General features: G+C 41.5%; 2 protein-coding genes and 1 long non-coding RNA gene across 8 annotated transcripts in view; 2 read left to right on the forward strand and 1 right to left on the reverse strand.

Moving 5' to 3' along the window:
• Window positions 1–11,264, forward strand: part of LOC135110617 (ATP-binding cassette sub-family G member 8-like) — a 73,209-nt gene extending 61,945 nt beyond the window's left edge. For both annotated transcript variants that reach the window (XM_064023138.1, XM_064023139.1), the window contains 9 exons: window positions 4,175–4,284; window positions 4,413–4,547; window positions 5,838–6,056; window positions 6,378–6,546; window positions 7,069–7,252; window positions 7,422–7,713; window positions 8,066–8,317; window positions 8,691–8,843; window positions 9,109–11,264. In XM_064023138.1, the coding sequence (XP_063879208.1) occupies window positions 4,175–4,284; window positions 4,413–4,547; window positions 5,838–6,056; window positions 6,378–6,546; window positions 7,069–7,252; window positions 7,422–7,713; window positions 8,066–8,317; window positions 8,691–8,843; window positions 9,109–9,297 (1,703 nt within the window). In that variant the 3' untranslated portion in view covers window positions 9,298–11,264. The remainder of the gene's footprint in view (window positions 1–4,174; window positions 4,285–4,412; window positions 4,548–5,837; window positions 6,057–6,377; window positions 6,547–7,068; window positions 7,253–7,421; window positions 7,714–8,065; window positions 8,318–8,690; window positions 8,844–9,108) is intronic.
• A 352-nt stretch (window positions 11,265–11,616) lies between these two features.
• Window positions 11,617–17,537, forward strand: LOC135110623 (uncharacterized). Its single transcript, XR_010273335.1, has 2 exons — window positions 11,617–11,747; window positions 17,502–17,537. It is a non-coding gene; the product is annotated as an uncharacterized LOC135110623 (long non-coding RNA).
• The window catches only part of LOC135110619 (fatty acid CoA ligase Acsl3-like), a 41,982-nt gene continuing 37,387 nt past the window's right edge, over window positions 15,480–20,074 (reverse strand). For all 5 annotated transcript variants that reach the window (XM_064023140.1, XM_064023144.1, XM_064023141.1 and 2 more), the window contains exons 11-13: window positions 19,422–19,559; window positions 18,208–18,483; window positions 15,480–17,785 (exon numbers count right to left, since the gene is read on the reverse strand). In XM_064023140.1, the coding sequence (XP_063879210.1) occupies window positions 17,631–17,785; window positions 18,208–18,483; window positions 19,422–19,559 (569 nt within the window). In that variant the 3' untranslated portion in view covers window positions 15,480–17,630. The remainder of the gene's footprint in view (window positions 17,786–18,207; window positions 18,484–19,421; window positions 19,560–20,074) is intronic.

Raw genomic sequence — 20,074 nt, forward strand, 5'->3', positions numbered from 1 at the left:
GAGTTCTGCGTCTTATCTCGACTACTTTAAGAAGCAGTTTCTCTATCTCGACTACGTGTTAAATTAATGTAACTTACCTTGTTTACTTAATAAGCTTCAAAGCAGTACGTCATACACTTAACTTTAACAAAAATATAAACAGCATGGTTTTGATTTAAAAAGAGAAAAAAATCAAGTTAGATACAGAAACCCTTAACAGTAGTGGCCTCGGTGGCAGACAGCTTCACAAGGCTCAGGAAAGGGAGGGCCAAGAGAAGGTTTCGTTGGGTAGAAAAGTAGGCAGCGGCACGAAGCAGGAAGGCATCTGGACCTTGTGTTTGTCTCACGTTCCGGACTGACGCGCGGGGAATTAGGCCTCAGTAAACACGTACTCGTACAGTTGAGGCCTGCGCTACGACACACACACGGTGACTCCCGCATCGGTGGAATGACGTGTATCCGTGAGAGAATGGGGCAGAATTTAAACCTGGAGACGCGAGCGGTGAGAAACAGTGACGCTTGTGAGCAACTGATGTGGACACCAAAAAGGCCCATATTCACCACGACTATTTCCAAAGACCACAGAGAAGATTAGTCGGGTTCTCAAGAGTATTTCTCCTGTTAATAATGTGGAAATCTTGTTAATCTGTCACTAGAACCGTAAAAAAACACACTAAAAAAGCCATATAATTTCAAACAGAGTCTTTTGAGAGTAGTGGAGGTGCGGTGAGGAAGTGTTTCAGAATATGATCCCAAGAGAGGCAAGGACCGTGAGAAGGAAGACTCGAAGGCAAAGTACATAGACCACGAGAAGTGGAGAGAAGGTGCGAAAGAGCGTAAGGTGAGAAACAGGGGCGGCCAGGCCAGAGGGGAACGTCTCAGGTGAAGGTGTTAGACGGGATTGTAAATGGAGGGGATTTTATTAGTCACGAACGAAAATGGTAAAGGTCTCTCTCTCTCTCTCTCTCTCTCTCTCTCTCTCTCTCTCTCTCTCTCTCTCTCTCTCTCTCTCTCTCTCATACATGTTTCAATATTTGTTTGGCGGTCTCGTAAAAACATTCAACATGGACTGACGCTAAACTCTCTTTCGTTTACTCTCTCTCTCTCTCCCACATCCTCGCTTGTTTCCTCTTTTTATCCACTCCCCCTTCTTTTTCTCTCAATCTTTCTCTCCACATTTCCTTCAGTTACTCTCCGCTACTTCTCCCTTTTTTATTTCCTCTCGCCCTCAGCAGGAATTCGCGGGTAGCTAAAGGAAAAAAGTGACTGTGGAATTTTAGCGGGAAGCTTGACATCTGCATCATGTCTTCGCTTGCCCTCTGGCGGTCAAGCCTTGAAACACTCCTGACTCAGCACCGCCGGACGGTATATTAAAGCATCTCCGTACCTGCAGAATGTTACGAGACAGACTTTATTTCTATAAGGGTACAAACACGTTGTTTTTATATTAGTGTTATTGTTAATTTCCCTTTTCTCACCTTGTCTCTCATTCACGTACAGATACTCTCAATCACTCCTTCACTCCTTCACTCACACATCCACTGACACCCTCTACCACTCGTTCACTCCCACCCACAGTTCTTGCCTTCTTGTTCATACATGAAGTAATCTGCTTTTTCGGCGTCTCCGTGGCCTAGGGGAAGGTCAGTGACTCCCTAACCCGCGGTCATGCCTACCCACCACAACCACCCACTCCCCATTCCTTCCTTTTCCTTCTCCCGTCACCCGCCTCTCTCAGTTACCCTCATCTTGATGTAGATAGACAGACAGATAGATAGATAGATAGACAGATAGATGGACAGAGAGAGGATCGGGCAGTCTTAGGCGTGTGAGGAACAATGGTCACTGCATAAATGAATCTCTGAGTTCCAGGCACTAATTATCCATTCATCTCCCCCTTCGTCATCACATTTACGTATTTGTTTTCACTGGTAATGGCCGGGGAAAAAAAAAACCACAAGGGATGCGAGGCGGAGGAAGACAGGGCAAGCAACGTGCTGAAGAGAAAGGAAGACAGGGACGAGAGAGGAGGTGGAAGGAAACTCGTGGAATGAGGAAGGAAGGGAAAAATAATTGCTATAATGGTGTGTGTGTGTGTGTGCGTGTGTGTGTGTTGCGGGGACCTGGCTGGACACCCTCACGTAAGTTGATTGTGTGATAAAAGGAGTGAAAAAATAGCCGGTGGTGAAAAAAATAAAAAGAGGAAGGGAGGGAGAAAGAAGACAAATGTTCGTGATTATAATGGAAATGAGAAGCAGGGAGAGAGAAAAAAAAAAAACAGAACATAATGAAGAGGAATGGTGACAGTAACGGAAATAGAAGAAGTAAAACATGATGATTATAAGAAACCAAAAGGCAGGGATGAAATAACGTAATGGAGGAGGAAGAGAAGAATGCGCAAAAAAGAGGCAAAAAAAAAGGTGATGATTTATATGAAACGTAAAGTTAAGGAGAAAATAGAAAAATGGAGACAGATAAGAAGAAAAAAGGAAGATGTTAAATAATTTATTGGTGTAAGAAAATGCAAGATAGGAAAAGGAAAGGGGAAAAAGAAAACGACAGGGAAAAGGCAGAAAATATCAAGAAAATGAAAGACAGGGAGATATGAAGAGAATGAGAAAAGAAAAAAACGCAGAAAATGGTGATGAATGTGAGATATGAAAGGATGAGAGGAAATAAAGAAGAAAAAAAGGAGATAAGTAATAGGAGATGATTAAAAAACAAAGAAAAAATAGACCCAATGGTTGCGCAGTCACACCCAAAGCTTCTCTTCTCCCTGACCTTCTCCCTCCCTCCCTCAATCCATCCCTCCTTCCTTTGCTCCCTCCTTCCTTCCCTCCCTCTCTGTCAAACAAGGAAACTGAGGGCACACACACACACACACACACACACACAAGTTTGTACAGGTTCTCCCACACTTGCTTAAGTCATCCTCCTACACACACACACACACACACACACACATGCGTTTTGTTTGATTTTCTTTCATCTTCTTTCATCCCTCGTCTATGTTTACTTTCGTCACCGTAGTGTAATCTCAGTTATCTTACCAGCATCCAGAGAGAGAGAGAGAGAGAGAGAGAGAGAGAGAGAGAGAATATCATGGTCAGGGTCAAGAAACGTTTTTTTTTTTTTTGTACTTTATGGTCAATTATTATTTTTCGTTTAACATTTTCTTTTCTTATGTTTTGCTGTTGTTTCAGTTTTTTTTTCTTTTTTCTTGTTGTTGTTGTTGTTACTGCTGTTGTTTTTGTGCCTTAGCGTGGGATAATGTTACGGGAGAGAGAGAGAGAGAGAGAGAGAGAAGAGAGAAGAGAGAGAGTTGTAGTTCATCAACGCATGGACCATTAACTCTCTCTCTCTCTCTCTCTCTCTCTCTCTCTCTCTCTCTCTCTCTCTCTCTCTCTCTCTCTCTCTCTCTCTCTCACACACACAACACAGCTTATAATCGGTTGGCGAATTGGAAGGACTGAGGTAAACTTGACCAAAGGGAAGTAAATTAAAGTTGCAGCGTCACGAAGCGGCTTGCAGTGTTATTATGGGGGACACAAAGGCGAGAGTTAACAGGGAGACCGTGGATGAGAAGGCTTGTAAGATTTATATGACAGGGGGTGGTAGGAGGAAGATTGGGATAGGATACAGAAGAGGAAAGGAGAAGAGTTTTGATGGTGGAAAACGTGGAAAGCTTGTATGTGTGTGTGGGGAAGGGGGGTTTATGATGCTATGAGGACGAGGTAAAAGCAGCTTACGGAGAGAGAACGGTGAGAGTTAGCCAAGCATGTGATGGCAGCCAGCAAGGGTGGTGATTGTGGTGGTGGTGGTGGCGGCGGTTGTGATGGTTTATTCCTTCATTTTGTCCTTCCTTTGTTCTTTTTAATCTTTTTTTTTTTTCCGTGGATTGTTATTCTACTTTTATCTTACGTCTTTTTTTCCTCGTCTTTTTTTTTTCATAGCAGTGGAGAGGAAAAGTTCGATGAAAGGCGCTATAGTTACGCTTGAGTCTCCACCAATTACATTTCTTTCTCCTCTTCTGTGTTCTTTAATCCTCTCTTCACTCCCTCTAATTATAACTTACTTTTTTGACTTCGCGTAATGATAATTTCCATCTCAGTGATTCTGGAAGGTTTATTCGATTCGTAACGCATTTGTTTTTTGTCCCTAACGTTCCTTTTTTTCTTTTTTTTCTTGTCTGCAGAGTCTGAGGGTTCATGTCTGCTGGATGCACTGGCGAACAGACACGCCAGATGGGGAGGAAGACTTAGGGGAGACTTTATCTTCAACGGGAACCACACCAGCCCCGCCAAGGTGGGTGCGCCAGTGTTACAGTCAGTTCTTGTTGTGGTTACGGTTATTTCACGTAACCTGCAGTGTGCTTCATTCTACTCGGTCTTTGCTTCACCTGCCCTCATCTCACCCCGCCCTCTCATCCCCAGGTGGCGGCGCGCTCAGCCTACGTGCAGCAAGACGTCAACTTCTGCCCCGACATGAGTGTTCGACAGACGCTCCTTCTTCACTCCTTCTTCCGCTCTTCCGGCGACGTGACGCGCGTGAGGGAAGTGAAGGCTAGGGTGAGTATGAGAAAATTGAGTGAGTGAGTGAGTGAGTGAGTGAGTGAGTGAAGCAAGAGAGGCAATGAAGAACGAAGAAAATACAGGCTGGTGAAACAATTAGTACAAACTAGGTGATAAAGATTAAGTGTGTATGTGTATCTGGAAAACTTATACTACTAAACTGCAACGGCGTGTGATGCTGCAGGATTAACACTTTTCAAAACACCTCACCAGTTTCCTGCTTTTCTTTTCCTTTTTCATGCATTTCTCATACCAGGGTAAAGTTTCCCCAATAGAACATGCCTCTAATTAGTCTTATGCAGGTAAATTTTCCATCCTCACACCTCCTGACCTCAGCGGAGCACCTGTCACCTGTTGCCTCCAGATTCCCACCATTATCCCGCCTCATTACGCAACCCACGCATACGACTCCCGGCAGGCGAAAGTGGCGCGTCTGTGCTCGTGCAGGAACTGTCGAGGGGGATCGTTCCGGAAGAGTTGCTTGTTATCTATTATGGCTTCCCTCCTTTCCCTCCTTCATTCACACTTAAATAATAGTACACTCTTTGGTCATGTTATTAGATACCACTTTTTTTATGCATCTTTTATATAATTTTATGAGGAAAGGATGAAGAGAAGCAATCACTATAAATAACAGGATATTTTTCGTGTTACTGCGAGGATAATTACACCTTTTGAATTATCTATGAGAGAAAAAGGAAGAAAAGAGGGAAGTCTATAGATATCATTTCTTTACCCAGTCTTTATATCATTTGAATGTTTGAGTGTGTGAGGGGAAGGGAAGGAGGAGCAGGGAAGGAGTGGGTTAGGATGTTGGCTGAGGGAACACTACAGCAGGGGAGCCTTGACGCGTAATGTGTAATGGTGGCCGGAGTACCTCACCAGATGTCGTTGTTTACAGTTCATTTACACTCCCTCCTTCCTTCCTTCCTTCCGAATCGCCTGACCACTAATCACATTCACCTGTCTTGATGTCACTTCAGTCCCGCCTCCTTCCATTCTCTCTTCCTTCTCCTCTTCCTCTTTCTTCTACTTCTCTACCTTCTTTCTCTCTCATTTTTCCTCCTCAATTACAGTTTTATTTATCTTCCTTCTTTTCTATTCCCTCCTTTTTGTTTCTCCTCTTCCTCACTTTTTCTCCTTTTCTTTTCCTTTTCCTTCTCCTCCTCCTCGTCTTCCTTCTCCATTCTTGTCAATACTCATCAACTAATTCTTCCCCAGTTCTCAAATAATCAACAATAACCAGCACAGCCTTTCCTCACCAGCATCTTTGCTCTCGCCCCTCAGATCAACGGCCTCATCAACGACCTCGGGCTGGAGCAGGTGTGCCACACGAGAGTCAAGGACCTGACACTGAGCGAGCGGCGGCGACTCAACGTGGCGTGTCACCTGTTGCTAGAGACTGACGTGGTGCTCCTCGATCAACCCACCCGTGGCATGGACATCTTCGACACATTCTTCCTCGTCGAGTACCTGCGGCAGTGGGCGTGTCGCGGCAGGATAGTGGTGAGAGAGAGAGAGAGAGAGAGAGAGAGAGAGAGAGAGAGAGAGAGAGAGAGACTGTGTTCATCCTCCATACCTTTATCATTCGTCAGTATTCCCAAACTTGTTACCTTTCTAAAGTTCCCCACAGGTTTCACTCTCTTCTATCTCTCTCTCTTTAACCTCCTCCTTCCACTCGCAGAGCCTGACTGTCCATCCGCCGACATACGAAATATTCATGATCATTCGTCAATATTCCCAAACTTCTTACTTCCTTGCCTTTCAAAATTCCCCACAGGTCTCACTTTTCTCTGTCTCTCTCTGACGTCCTCCTTCCATCCGCAGATCCTTACTATCCAGCCGCCGACATACGAAATCTTCACGATGATTTCCCGCGTGGCGCTCATTTCTACTGGGCGCCTCATGTACTTCGGTAGGCGGCGGGAGATGTTGCCCTACTTCGCATTCATCGAGTACCCGTGCCCGGCCTACAAGAACCCCTCAGACTACTACCGTCAGTACTTGTTTCCTCATTATACATTCAGCCTCCTCTCTCTTCCAAGCGCCGTACCATGGTGGTCTTGATGAGGTGTTAAAATTTTCTGTCAGTCAGTCGCCCAAGTGGTTCATCTTTATCAAGGAGCTTTTTATGTATATCAGTTTCTTATTAATGAACTTGCTATCCCAAATTGTTCTTTTTTGTGTGTTTAGGCGCTGCAGATACCATATATAGCATCAAAGGCTCTTTATTTCCGCTTATTTGGACCATATTCTGAAATACTTCCGTGCTGCACCTCCACTAGATCCAAAAGGCCCTCGTTGAAGTGACGCGGGTTTTTAAGCAGGTTTCAATGACAGAATAAAGAGACTTCTACATTAATTAGCGGGAGAAACACTCTTGAGAATCCGGTTAATCATCTCTTTGGCGTGGTGAGAGAGCGAAGAGTCTCAGAATATGGGCCTTTATGTACAAGTATGCGAAGATAGAAAGTAGTCATGTACAGTACCTTGTCTAATCATTTCGTCACCCTTGCAGTTGACCTCGTTACTCTGGACGACCTGAGCGCTGAGGCGAGGCTGGAGTCATCACAACGCGTGGAGATGCTCGCTGAGACATTTAGGCGACGTCAGGAGGCTCTCAGTGATCCTGGTCCGCCGCTCCCTCTCCCGCCTAAGGTCCGGAAAGAGAATCTCTGCCTCCAGCTCCTCGGCCTGTGGATGTGAGTTGCCAGGAGGGTGATGCAAGGCGACAGGGTGGGTGTGGTGCGCGAGAAGTGGTGGACGCGCGAGTGTGAAGGATAGTGATGTAATGCAAGGAAGGTATGGGATGTAGCAGCAGGTGACAACGTGTGTTAGATAAGTTATCAATTCATATTTCAACCATTCCAGACGCGCCATGATTTACCAGTTCCCGTACAACATGATGAATTGGCTTGCCATGACTCTGGTGGCGGGCATCATGTCTGTGGTGGTCGGCGCCGTGTACTGGGACGTCCGCTCCTCGCTGCACCAACACCAGGACAATGTGAACAACAGGGCGAACTTCCACTACGTGATGGCCACACTCGCCCTCTGGCCTGTGCTGCTCATGGCCATATCGGAGGTGTGGCGAGACAAACCGGCGGTGGCGAGAGACGTGGCTGACGGCCTCTACTCCAAAGGCATCTACATTCTGACCAAGGTACTGTGTGGGATGTTTTGCACGTATGCTGTCTGGCCTTGTGGATGTGAGTGGTCAGCTGTGGCGTGCCTGGATTCCTCGGCTGTAGTTTGGCAGGCCACGAGAACATCCCTTTTCAACGAGTGTGATTGTGTGTGTGTGAATGCGAATGCACGGTGCCTTGTCCGAGCCAACCCGTGTAAAATTGCCGGCCTGGTAAACGAGTATATATAGAGATAGATTTTGTTATGAGGTTTAAAGTATTTTGGAGTGTTGCAGGATTTTACATCATAAATTGTTTACATTTTGGTGGGCAAAGAGATTGAGGAGAAACAATAGTGACCCGTGCTATCAATGTTACCTTCAACCACAGATCTGCTACAGCTTCCTGGCGGCGGGCGGAATCTTCCTCGCCTACATTCTACCGGCATACTCCATGGCGGGCTTCCCCACCGCTGAGGAGTTCTACGTCTACCTGGGTTACATGCTCCTCTACCTGTACGCCGTCCGTGCCCTCGCCATCGCCGCTGCCTGTGTCTTTGACTCCAGACACGCCGCCGCAATGACGACCGGCTTCATCCTGACAGTGGCCACGCTGGGCTCAGGCTTCACTCTCCATTCCATGGTTAGACTCTTTCTATATTCACTGCTCTCAAGCAGCTGATGTGTGATGTGTAGCTGTGAACACACTGACATGGATAATGTCGTGGTGTGGATGTCCTCTAAGTCGGAATCAAAGAGGTTAGTGGTGAATGAGTGAGAGGCGCTGACCGCCGGCAGGAGGCGTGGAGTGCTACAAGATTTTGAAGGGTAGTAAGATATCATAATGACGAATTAGGGATTGCAGGGGGACACCAATACTTTAATGAGAAGCAATAGAGGAACATGAAAGAGTTTCTAAATGAAGACTAGACTGCGCTTCGCATGCAGTGGACTGTGCAGTGCTCACAGGAGTAAGAGAACATGTGCACGCTTTTTTACTAATATTCCTTTTGCAGGATATCTCCCTGTGGGCGTGGCCGACACTGTGGTGGTCGCCTGTGCGCTGGCTGCTGCACGAGGTGGAGCGGCAAGAATTTGAGAACACAGAGGAATTCCTTTGTGATAGAAACCCAGTGTTGCAGGACTCGCTCTCTGCCATTCAGAGAAAGGTGAGGCAGGCTGGTGAAATTTAGGATTATTTTTTTTAAGAAGAAGATAACTGTCAGTAACAAATGAAGCGCCGAGATATGTCAGCTAATGATGATCACTACTAATATGCAGCAGTGAAGCAACCATGGTGCGATGGAAGGTGTCGCTAACTGTTTCAAAAAATACTGTAAAAATTCCTGCATAGATTAAACTGAAAAGATCTCTATGACTTTTCCAGATGTTATTATCTCGTTATTTATCATTCCCATCCCTTCCTTTCCTCAGGCGCCGTGCGGGGTGGTGAAAGGCACGCAGGTACTCCGATACATGGGGCTGGAGGAACCTAACCTCCCAGGCGCCTTCTACCCAGCTGTGTTCCTTCTGGCGGCCTACCTGTGCGGCCAGATCGTCACCATCATTGCCTTCATTGCCAGTAAAAAGCCTAACAGGGTCAAGAAGTACAGGACGGAATAGCGGAAAGACGCGCAGGTGTCTGTGGTTTGGTCTCAATCCCCCAACCCGGTGCTGAGTGAGTGCGAACCGGCAAGAAAATAAAGCAGTAAAATGAGCAAAAACAAGCCACGGTCGCGCCACTCGTTTGCTAAAGATGTGTAATGTCCAAGAGAGAGAGAGAGAGAGAGAGAGAGAGAGAGAGTGTGTGTTTCTAGAACGGGAACTAATTTAATAAGCATTACTAAAATTTCGAAACTGTGTTACAGTAAAATTTTGAAGAGCATATCATCATTTGGGATCCAGAGACAGTGGAATGTCTCCAAGTGTCTTTGCATTGAGGGAAGCAGAGGACAAGTGGCGGGTCAGCGGCAGTGAGCAGGATGAAGGGAAGAAAAGAACGGTACTAGAAAAAAACAGCGTACGACTGAAACACTGCCTCTGCTTCCACACAAAACCGTATTATTTATGTATCCTGCATTTGTCAGTTTTAAGTAATGAATAGTTATGTTACATCCTCCTTGCAGATGAACAATAGCTTTATTCATTGGAAAAGGAAATGTGTGTCATTTGCTACAAAACAATGTCGTCAATATAACAACAATATAACATCACAGCGAATTAGAAGGGAATGTTTCCGTCATGAGGGTCGCCACTCGCCGCCTCATGACAAAACAGTAGCACTGGGGTGTGTGACTAAAGCAGAAGCTTTCAGCAAGTGGCACCATTGATCAGGGTAAGGCAGGGGCCTTCATGGCAGGGAGTACTTGGGTGAAGGGATGACCCTGCCGGCCACCTCACGTGCAGCGTAAGGCACGACCTGCTGTATGTATGGAAGAACACGTTCATGAATACATTGCTCACTACTCACCTTTGCGTTTGTTAATCGTGTAAATTATTAACCTTTATATTTTTCAGCTCATAAAGTTGGATGAATGACTCACAAACAATGGTTGTTCTCATTGCTGTCAGGCAGCCACAGTGCCAGCAGTTGATGATTACCCACATGTAATATAATATGTATGATAAATATTTTCTTGTTCTGTAAATATTGCCCCACTGACAGTGACTACCCACAGCCTGGCGCTGCGTCTCGTCACACGCATATTTTGACGTACTTGCTAGGTGCATGCACGCGGTGCAGTGCTCAGCGGCACCATGAACATGAAGAGCGGATATAGATAAGCAGCAATGCACTTTCCCGCAAAATACTCGTTCATTCTTGGCGCTTGTGAAGACCAATGTGACCACAGACTACGTTTCCAGGATGAGTGTTTACGTGTCTGTCTGTCTCTCCAAGAGGGATATGCAGGGCAGAGTCAGGAAGCTCGAGCCTTGGCCGGTCCATCCCTTACGTAAAGCAACGCCCTCCCGTGACTACACCAGTGCGTAACGCGACCCTGTAATTCTTCAGCTCGGTGAATAGCACTTTCATGTCGGCCATTACAGCCTGGGAGCTCAGTGGCCCCTTGGGGCACGCTAGTTTCGGTAGTGCTCCAATTTGTTAGCGTAAGGAGACAACAGCGTAATACTCAGTTAAGGTAGTGACTATATTATAAGGGAAATGACGCGAAAGGTACAATAATGATCAGAACTACACACTACACCACATCATTCATACAAATACATCGATACTTCCTCTCCCCCATACAAGACACTACAATAGCTGAAGCAAAAACATAACGACATTGTTGCTGAGTTGTATGAAAGTGACTAACAAAGAAAATAAAAACAAATAAAAAAAAAGACATCTATGAAATACGCTAAGACGCCCACCGCCGCCACGTGACAGGGAGGAGGGTGGGGGGCGTGGGTGCTGTCACGGATACTTCGAGTCCACGTGAGTGAATCCTAGCGCTTCGTGTGCACAGGAACGTGTCTGCAATATTTTGAGTGTGAGGCATCATCATGTTCTTTATTTTTCTTCTTTCTTTTTGCATTTGAATATATTTTGTTACCATGTATTAATGTAAATAAAATGTTCATATTGACACGAATTTCAGTAATTACCATTATAAAGAAAATTCGGAATTATTATTATTATTATTATTATTATTATTATTATTATTATTATTATTATTATTATTATTATCATTGCTGCTGTTGCTATTGTTATGACTATCATTGTTGTTGTTATTGTTGTTCACAGGGATTAAAATGATAAGGTCACAGAAGGCAAGCGAGACCTAAGCATGTAAACCCACAGAAGATGCCATTCACAAGTCCAGCCTTGCCTTGACGACACATTTCGTTTTATTTGGCCAGTATTCCAACAAAATGACCATTGATACCAGACTGTTCGATAATGAGGAGCTGTGTAAATTAATTGTATATAGATAACTGGACTCCTGTTTGACTTCACGCATGCGCAGAGTATGGTGAGGGAAGTGGGTCAAGACTCACCGGCGCCGGCCACAGTTCACTGCCGACTACCGAGGAGGGAAGTGCGGCGGTAGTGACGAAAACTTTGTTATGTAAGTCCCCATTTTACATTGTTCTATGTTACGTGCGTATGAATGGAAATAATTAAGTACGTATGTTAATATCAACATCTGTCATATGCGTGAAGTCATTAAAAGAGAGGACTGAGTGATATTCAGAGGCTCCCGAAGATGATTTTGACTAGTTTTCGGTAATTTGTTGACAGACTTAAAGAAATGGAATATGTGATTAACTCAGCGTTAACTAGTTTCTTCAGTACACATATTACTCGATTCTTAGATCTTTTACGTAAACAGTATTCATACATCTTTAGTTGGAGGCTGCAAGTGTTCGAACCCAAGGATTAGAATCAGTGAACCAGGACGGTGGGAAGGGGAGAGAAGCTTCGCATTTAACTATTCTGGCGAGGAATCCATCATTCAATAGTTTCGCTGTTAAGCAGGAAATGTGACACAGATGGTTTGAAGTGAAAGGTTTTTCTGGTGCACTGCGGGGTTAGGTAGTGGTCGATGGAATTGTTATACTGAACTATACAGTATATGATTCGTAGAAAATAATTTGATTGCCTTATCTATTGAATTATGGAGAAAAAATACAGTAATTGCCGAGATATATGGTATCAAATATTATGTGACTTATTAGACGTTTATTCATGTTCCTTCAGTGCACTGATATAATTATTGGATATAGAGCGTGTTCATTAAATCTTCTATCTATATCAGGGGTTCTTAACCTTTTGATGGTTCCATACCCCCAATGGATTGTCGAATATGGTCCCATACCCCCTTCACTTGACTGTTCAAATAATTATCACCAATCCTATTATTTGCCAGTATGTCTTCCAGATACTAGTATTTCAATCGCTTGAATTTACTGTACTTTAGATACGGATTACTAGGAAAAAAAACATAACTATTGATAATTTTATTATTTTTTTACTGAAATTTATAGTTCCGTTCTATTATACAAAAAAAAAAAAAAAAAAAAAAAAAAAAACATAAATGTGCAAGTTTTTAGTCCCTACATAAAAACTACATCGCACTGGCAGAGGGGGAAACTACCAGTACCCAGAAATCGAGTCCCAGACCCCCGGCCTTTGATTCCCATACCCCCAAGGGGTATGGATACCCCCGGTTAAGAACCCCTGATCTATATCAACAGTATAAGTCCAGGTATTTCAATTAAAGCCATCATGTGTATACCATATGAAATTTATTAATGATAAATGTTTATCAATTATGCAAAAATAATACATATAAATTATGTACATTTGTTTCTTCCTAAGGCTCGTTCAATACACCTCAATTTTTATTGCAAATTAAAAATCAGTCCTGACCAGCATTTGGCCAGCATAAAATAATACTAGAGTTCAATTAGTGAATTATATACATTCCTTCATTTTGGTAACGATCCTGACGATATTGGACAGAGTAGTGTTTGGGGCTCAGTGAATCCTGGCAGCATCACACCACTTCCTTTTCCAAACAGTAATGTCTGCCAGAAGAAAAGGTGAAGATGTACCTCCATTACAAATATACAATGGCAAACAATAAGTTATTTTCTTCAATATCTGACTAGAAGTGATTCTTAGCTAGTCATCTTGCACACAAAAGCTTACTTGTACATTAATGCTACGATCTTCACTTTGAGATGTTCTAGACAATTCTATCCAAGACAGCAACACTCCAAGTCCTGAGATCTTTTTAATAAGGCATTTGGCTGCTCTAGTGGTGGTAGCCATTTCACTATACATTCTACCTTGCTTTCAGTTATGCTTACAAGGATGACTGTACCCCAAACAAAATACTAGATTACACAAAAGTTTCAATTAAGAAATCATAGAAACTTGCATAATCCAAACATTACAAATTTCTTCTAGTATGAGGGTCTTATACTATGGCCTCACAGAGTACTGAGGTAGTGGCCATAAAACCTCACTCCTACACTCCAGTGACCAATCTTTGCACACAAAATGCCCTTGATGTATCAACCTAAGAGTAAAAATAAATACATTTAGTTCCTTGAAAAAAAAAGTAAAGATATTCTTAATTACACAACATACCCATAACATCAAAAACATCACAAAAATTGGTGTGCCCAAATCTATACCAGTGAATGTGAGCTGACATTTCACTCGAGTGTTATTATGTCAGCAGACACTAACAAATCCAGTCTCTCATCTACACTGCTGACCTTGCCTTCTCCAAGCTGTATTACCATTTACTGTTTAAACTGTTTGCCCAGACTAGGAGAAGATTTAAGCATCCTAGGTTATTGTCACAATTTATCAAGGTCCATGAGGCCAGCCTGGGCCAAACAAGCCCAGTAACATCACACTGTGCTCCCACCAATCATGCCATTTCCTACACAACAGAACACTGCACTACAACTTTCAATTGATATAGGTTTCTAGTTACTTTACAAGAGAGAGAGAGAGAGAGAGAGAGAGAGAGAGAGAGAGAGAGAGAGAGAGAGAGAGAGAGAGAGAGAGAGAGAGAGAGAGAGAGAGAGAGAGAGAGAGAGAGAGAGAATTTGTTAGTGAGAGGTATTTGTTATATTAAAGTCACATTCATACATTCCAGTTATAAATAAGTACTTTCAATGATTTACACTATTTGCAAATATCATTAACAAATGTTACAAATCATTGTGGGACATATAAATAGGTGCTAGAGAAAAGCAACTATGAGCCAATATCAACTAGAAGTTAGAGCAATTTAGTTGTGGCTGTGGTCATCATTAAACAGGATACACAGTGTGATGTCAACAGGTGGCCAGAGTGGCTCACCATATGGACTGGGGTAGCATGTCAGCCCATGACGGCAGTACTTACAAGTGAAATGATATTGTTACAATGGAATTGATGATGTTCATGAGATGCTACAATGAGAATGATGTGAAAACACATGAAATGAATCTTGATAATGCAGTCTTAAAGGGCTGCATTGCATGTGCTCTGGTCAAGGGAACAGAGAACACATAGCTGCGTTTTGACATTACACTTTTACTTCACTACTTGCCCTGATTTTGTGCAGCATTAATATGTATCACCATTAAATGTTGTGCATGTAACTTTTACCATAATGTCATCTAATAATATAGCACTCAAGATTTGTAGTCAATATCATGTATCACCATTAAATGTTGTGCATGTAACTTTTACCATAATGTCATCTAATAATATAGCACTCAAGATTTCTAGTCAATATCATGTCTTCAATATCTGTCTATGTAATATGCATGATTTGCATGAACATCTGATCTGTCCATCTGAAGATCTAAAAGTGACCAGTTCAATATTCTGTGCAACTAAGGATTTGAAATCTGCCACATTTCATACAGTCAAGTAGCTAAATTTTTCACAAAAACTATGACTAGTAACTGTATGTAAATAGTCATACAAATTAAAATGAGTGATGCAAACTATCTTTGAACCTATTCAGTTCCCTGTAAAGAAATACAAATGACTTTTTTTTTTTTCCTTCAGCTGAATGTTTTGTGGGAATATAAACTTCCTAACAGATGAATTCCCAACTATCTCTAAAGTTTGAAATAAAGATCTAATGACTGTTAAAACTGTTCGAGGGGTTTCACCAATGCATATTTAATCATCAGATTCTTCCATTTTTTTTTTTTTTTTTTTTTTTGTTATTTAAAAAACGTGTATACAAGCAGAGGAAGCTAGATATGTATGATTCATCTTTTAGTAGCCAATAAACAACCTCCAAGCAGTGATCCACACTTTGTTTACAAGAATATTCAGCTTTCAAAATATATATTTATTGCATTTTCTAAAAATTTCTCTTGTTTTGTTGAATTTATTGAAATAAAAACTTCAAATATATAGCTACTACAATAGAGAACTAGTCCATTTTCAGGCTTCTATAGTTTTTGTATGTTACATTTCAAACACAGTGATACATGTGTTGCTGTGTGTGCATGTGTGTGTTCAATAACATACTACAGAGCTGCCTAGGAGCAATACACCTCTTCCACACTGTCAAACCTATGCTGTGGATGCCAATTGATTAATGTAAGCTAAATTTTGATGTGTGAATCACAAGATTTTCCCTGGCACCCTAGATGGTCTGCAAAAATCCATCCACTATAAAACTACAAACAGATGAATATTTGGTCCATTATTATTAACATCAAGACTACATAAATTTACAATATCTGGAGGCAAAACAAACAAATAACTTTACAGATTGTAAGACTATGATTTCATAAAAAAAAAAAAAAAAAAAAAAAACCTGCCTTATAGTTTTATTATATAAATAAAATGAGGAAGTTTTCGACTAGAAAAAATATGGCTCTTTAATGGAATGAAATATTAACACTGAATTCCATAAGAATTACCTGATAATTATCATCTAACTTTCAATGGTAGTGTATACATGCTCATACAGCTCTTATATTTTCAGTTTTATGGGACTTAACACCTAGTGCAGTTCATTATTCAATAAGATTCTCTGCAGACATCCTGTGAAATATTTGATGATAACATATTTTAGGAGGCTCTTCAAATTTCTGCAGACATCTAGTGAAATAATTTATCATAATGGACTTTGGAACTTCTTCAAATGTTAGTTGTTGCAAACAAAATGGTACATTACTCAGATACATTTCCTAGCATAACATTACTTGAAAATAAGTTACTTTAAGACACCCACTGTATTAATTTGCATTCACTACCTGAGGAATTCAGTGTGCTGCAGTGCCTTCTCACTAATCTTTATTGTAATGTTCAACTCTAACATGATAAATACACCAGGCAATTTTTACTTCTCACTAGAGTATGTCTTGATTTTGTGCAAGCTGAGTCTCTAAAGTTAGTGACGACCATCCATTAATAAAAACTGTATGTGATAAAATATCTTTGATGGCATTACAAAGGGATTCAGAGAAGGAACTAAAGTAAAATATAATGAAATTTGAAAAAAGTAAGGAATGTAAGTAATGAATGAAAGTTGTCATAGTTAACTCCATCACATGTGCATAATAAAATGCCAAACTGGATGGAACTCTACAGAAATACACATAATGAGAAATAAAAGTTCATGCTACAGTATTTGACATAGCATAGTGTTTGAGTCAAAGTTTATGATATTTTAGGAAATGGAAGTCCAATCTTCAAAAACACTAGTCCTCCATACATGATAACTTGTGCAATTTAGGTTCTAGATCACTGCATCTGCAATAGACTAAAAACACCTGGACATTAATGCCTTTGGTAGTTATTTTTGTGAGTACAGAGTAACCACTCATGAAACAAGAAGCTAGTAAATTGTGGGCACACCGAAATGCACACTTGACAAGACATTTGAGCTCTGCCACAAACATGACACATCTAGTAGGAACAAACATCAGTTGGAACACTGTAACCCTCTTTTCCTTTATAGGAACACTGTAACCCTCTTTTCCTTTAGACAGCCGTAGTGTCACACAGCAAACAATAATCAACACTGATGCTAAACGAAATAAAGGCCAGACATTCAGCAAATTTCCATAATGACATGTTAAAAGTAAAAATATTAACACAACATTTTACAGGTGACCCTTACTGTCAGGTAAGGTCATAATATGCCCCCAGACCAAAAAATTGTAGGAATCACAGATGTTCTTAGACCAGCAATGGGGCATATAAAAGGCCTAGCTCTTTACCAATCTCATAAAAGAAATATATACAACTTTGGCAAAAGAAAGTCTTACTTGTTCATTTCCAACAGCAAACTACAAAACTCAAGTTACAAAAAATCTAAACTTACAGATTTAATTTTTGGCAGAGCTTCCTGTTGATTAAGAGTACACCAAATGCACTCCACGTCGTGTCTTGTCATTACCTGCAAGGAGCCCAAAGACCCTGAGGGACAGCTGTCACATCCCAGCCCAGCACATGGGCCGCACTGAGGCCTCTAGGAGGCATACATACGATTGATGGCATCCTGATACTTTATTTGGATGCTCTTCCGCTTCAGCTTGAAGGCGGCAGTGACAAGGCCAGTGTCTGGCGTCCACAGCTCAGAGGAGAGAAAGAGTGCAGTCGGCAGCTCAAACTTTTCTAACTTGGCTGCAAAATACAAATTTTGGATATTGGTCAGAAGTTATGTAAGAAATGGCAAAATAGATTTATTTACTGAGATGCCACAATAGATATATTTACTGAGATGCCACATCTTATTGTATGAGAAGATGGGTGATTATTGGCTGTGTTGTGTCTTTTCTACATAAAACTTCACTATTTACTCTCCTACCTCCCTTGCAATGAGTTTTGCACTGTGAATATTGTGCAGAGTTTACATATATGGGTGATATGCTGCCCAACACATCATAATGATAACCTTGTTGGCTCTCTGTACATTAGGTGAAACTACATCAGTACATCAAAGATTGCATTATCACCATTTTTTTACTGAGATTTTCACTTCGCAATCATATTTGTCAGCTTCCAAAGTAAACGCACACATGCATAGGTACATAGGCCCTTCTTACCTTTCTTGCCAGTGGCCACCAATTCCTGCAGGAAAGCCCTGTTTATATCTTCATCCACACACAGCTTCTCCCGCCGCAGGTCCAACTTGCCAAGAGACCGTCCCAAATCCTCCAGATTCTTTTGTATGGGGCACATGATGGCTACAATGTTATTCTTGCTGGAGTCACCATACACACAAATATTCTCCACTGAGGGGCACACCTTCAGCTCTGCCTCAACCTTCCCCAGGGATACATACTCCCCAAACTGCAGCTTGACCAGGTCTTTCTTGCGGTCTGAAAATCCAATTGTACAGATAAGAATTTTTGTAGCATCAGCAAACTTCCCTAGTGTTGATGTGAAAAGCTAGGAGATGGAGTACTGTAATGATTTTAAAAGGTAAAAATAAGAGTACTTGAAGATGATGGGGTTGGATATCTGAAGCGTAAGGCAAAGGTGAATCCCGTAATGAAGAATGTAAAGAGAATATTACATGTACTTCACTAGTTTGTATGGAGTTCAACTAGGAATGCATACATCAGACAGAGCCTGAAGCCTCTACTCATATGGAAGGTTAGCTTACATCTAATACAATTATTACAAATCTTTTTGCACATGATACAGTATTAATTAGAATGACCAACTTAAAAATTTCTAAATGTGTTTCAATACTGTGTGCAAGAGATATATATGTAAAGTGGAAGTAAATGACAGTGTTTAAAAAATTTCACAGTAGAATTGAAGTGGTTAGTTTTTTATTGTGTATACAGAGCTGATAAGTTAAATTCCCAAAAGAATTTTAAATTACGGTGACCAACCACTCAGTGTCTGATGAGGAGACATCTTTTCTTTAGTTCTTACTTAGAATATTGTTGTAATCTAGTCTGATTTACCTTAAAAACTGCTCTCTCTCTCTCTCTCTCTCTCTCTCTCTCTCTCTCTCTCTCTCTCTCTCTCTCTCTCTCTCTCTCTCAATTATTCCAACACTGTCACACTTCACAGGGATTCTTCCTCTCACACCCACAGCATTTCACTCCATTTTTGTTCGTTCTAGCCATTTAGTTTCTTCTTTTGAAGTTCTTTTTTCATCACTCCAAAATATTTAGTAGCATGGCTTGTGTGTGCCAGAGTTAATTAACATAATAGTAGCAAACATGGTGATATTAGTATAAATAACCCATTATCCTAAACTATGTATGCCCTTCTCTATAGCTCTCCTCTCCTCTGTACATACCAATGATTTTCAGGCAACCATCTTCTCCAATTTCTCCAACATCTCCCGTCCTGAACCATCTTCGTCCATCACTCTCAAAGAAGTCTTCCTTAGTTTTCTTTGGGTTCTTGTAGTAACCAACAGCAACGTTTGCACCACCTGGAAAAAGCTTGCACTGAGGATTTTGAAATTTTGAGCATTCATTTATCTGCCTACATATTAATTCCTTCTGCCATGTATGCATATGCCCCAGCTATCAGTAAACCTATAATGTAACACAAGACAAACATGATAATAATGACTCAGGTTTATCATTGTTCATGGAAATACTGGCATCCCAAATCTTTGTAATTTTTTTCACAAAGGTATCTTACATTGTTCTGTACTTTTGGGCACAAAAATACATGTTTTTTCTAGCTCAAGTATATAAGTCTCTACTAGGTGAAAGGAAAAAGTCCTATCATGCAAGAGTGGCCATCTGCCACTGCTGCAATAGAAAGACCAGAAAGGAAACTTAGGGTACAGGTGTAGAGAGATAGATAAAAACTGTGAGAGGAAAGATTAGAAATGATAGAGTGATGCCAGACTATCTGCAGATACCAAATACACAGTATACAAACATACAGCTACAATATTACTGGGTCATATGTTTGTTGTTGAATTACTATTGCATG

Source organism: Scylla paramamosain, chromosome 20 (genome assembly GCF_035594125.1).
Source record: "Scylla paramamosain isolate STU-SP2022 chromosome 20, ASM3559412v1, whole genome shotgun sequence".
Taxonomy (NCBI): domain Eukaryota; kingdom Metazoa; phylum Arthropoda; class Malacostraca; order Decapoda; family Portunidae; genus Scylla; species Scylla paramamosain.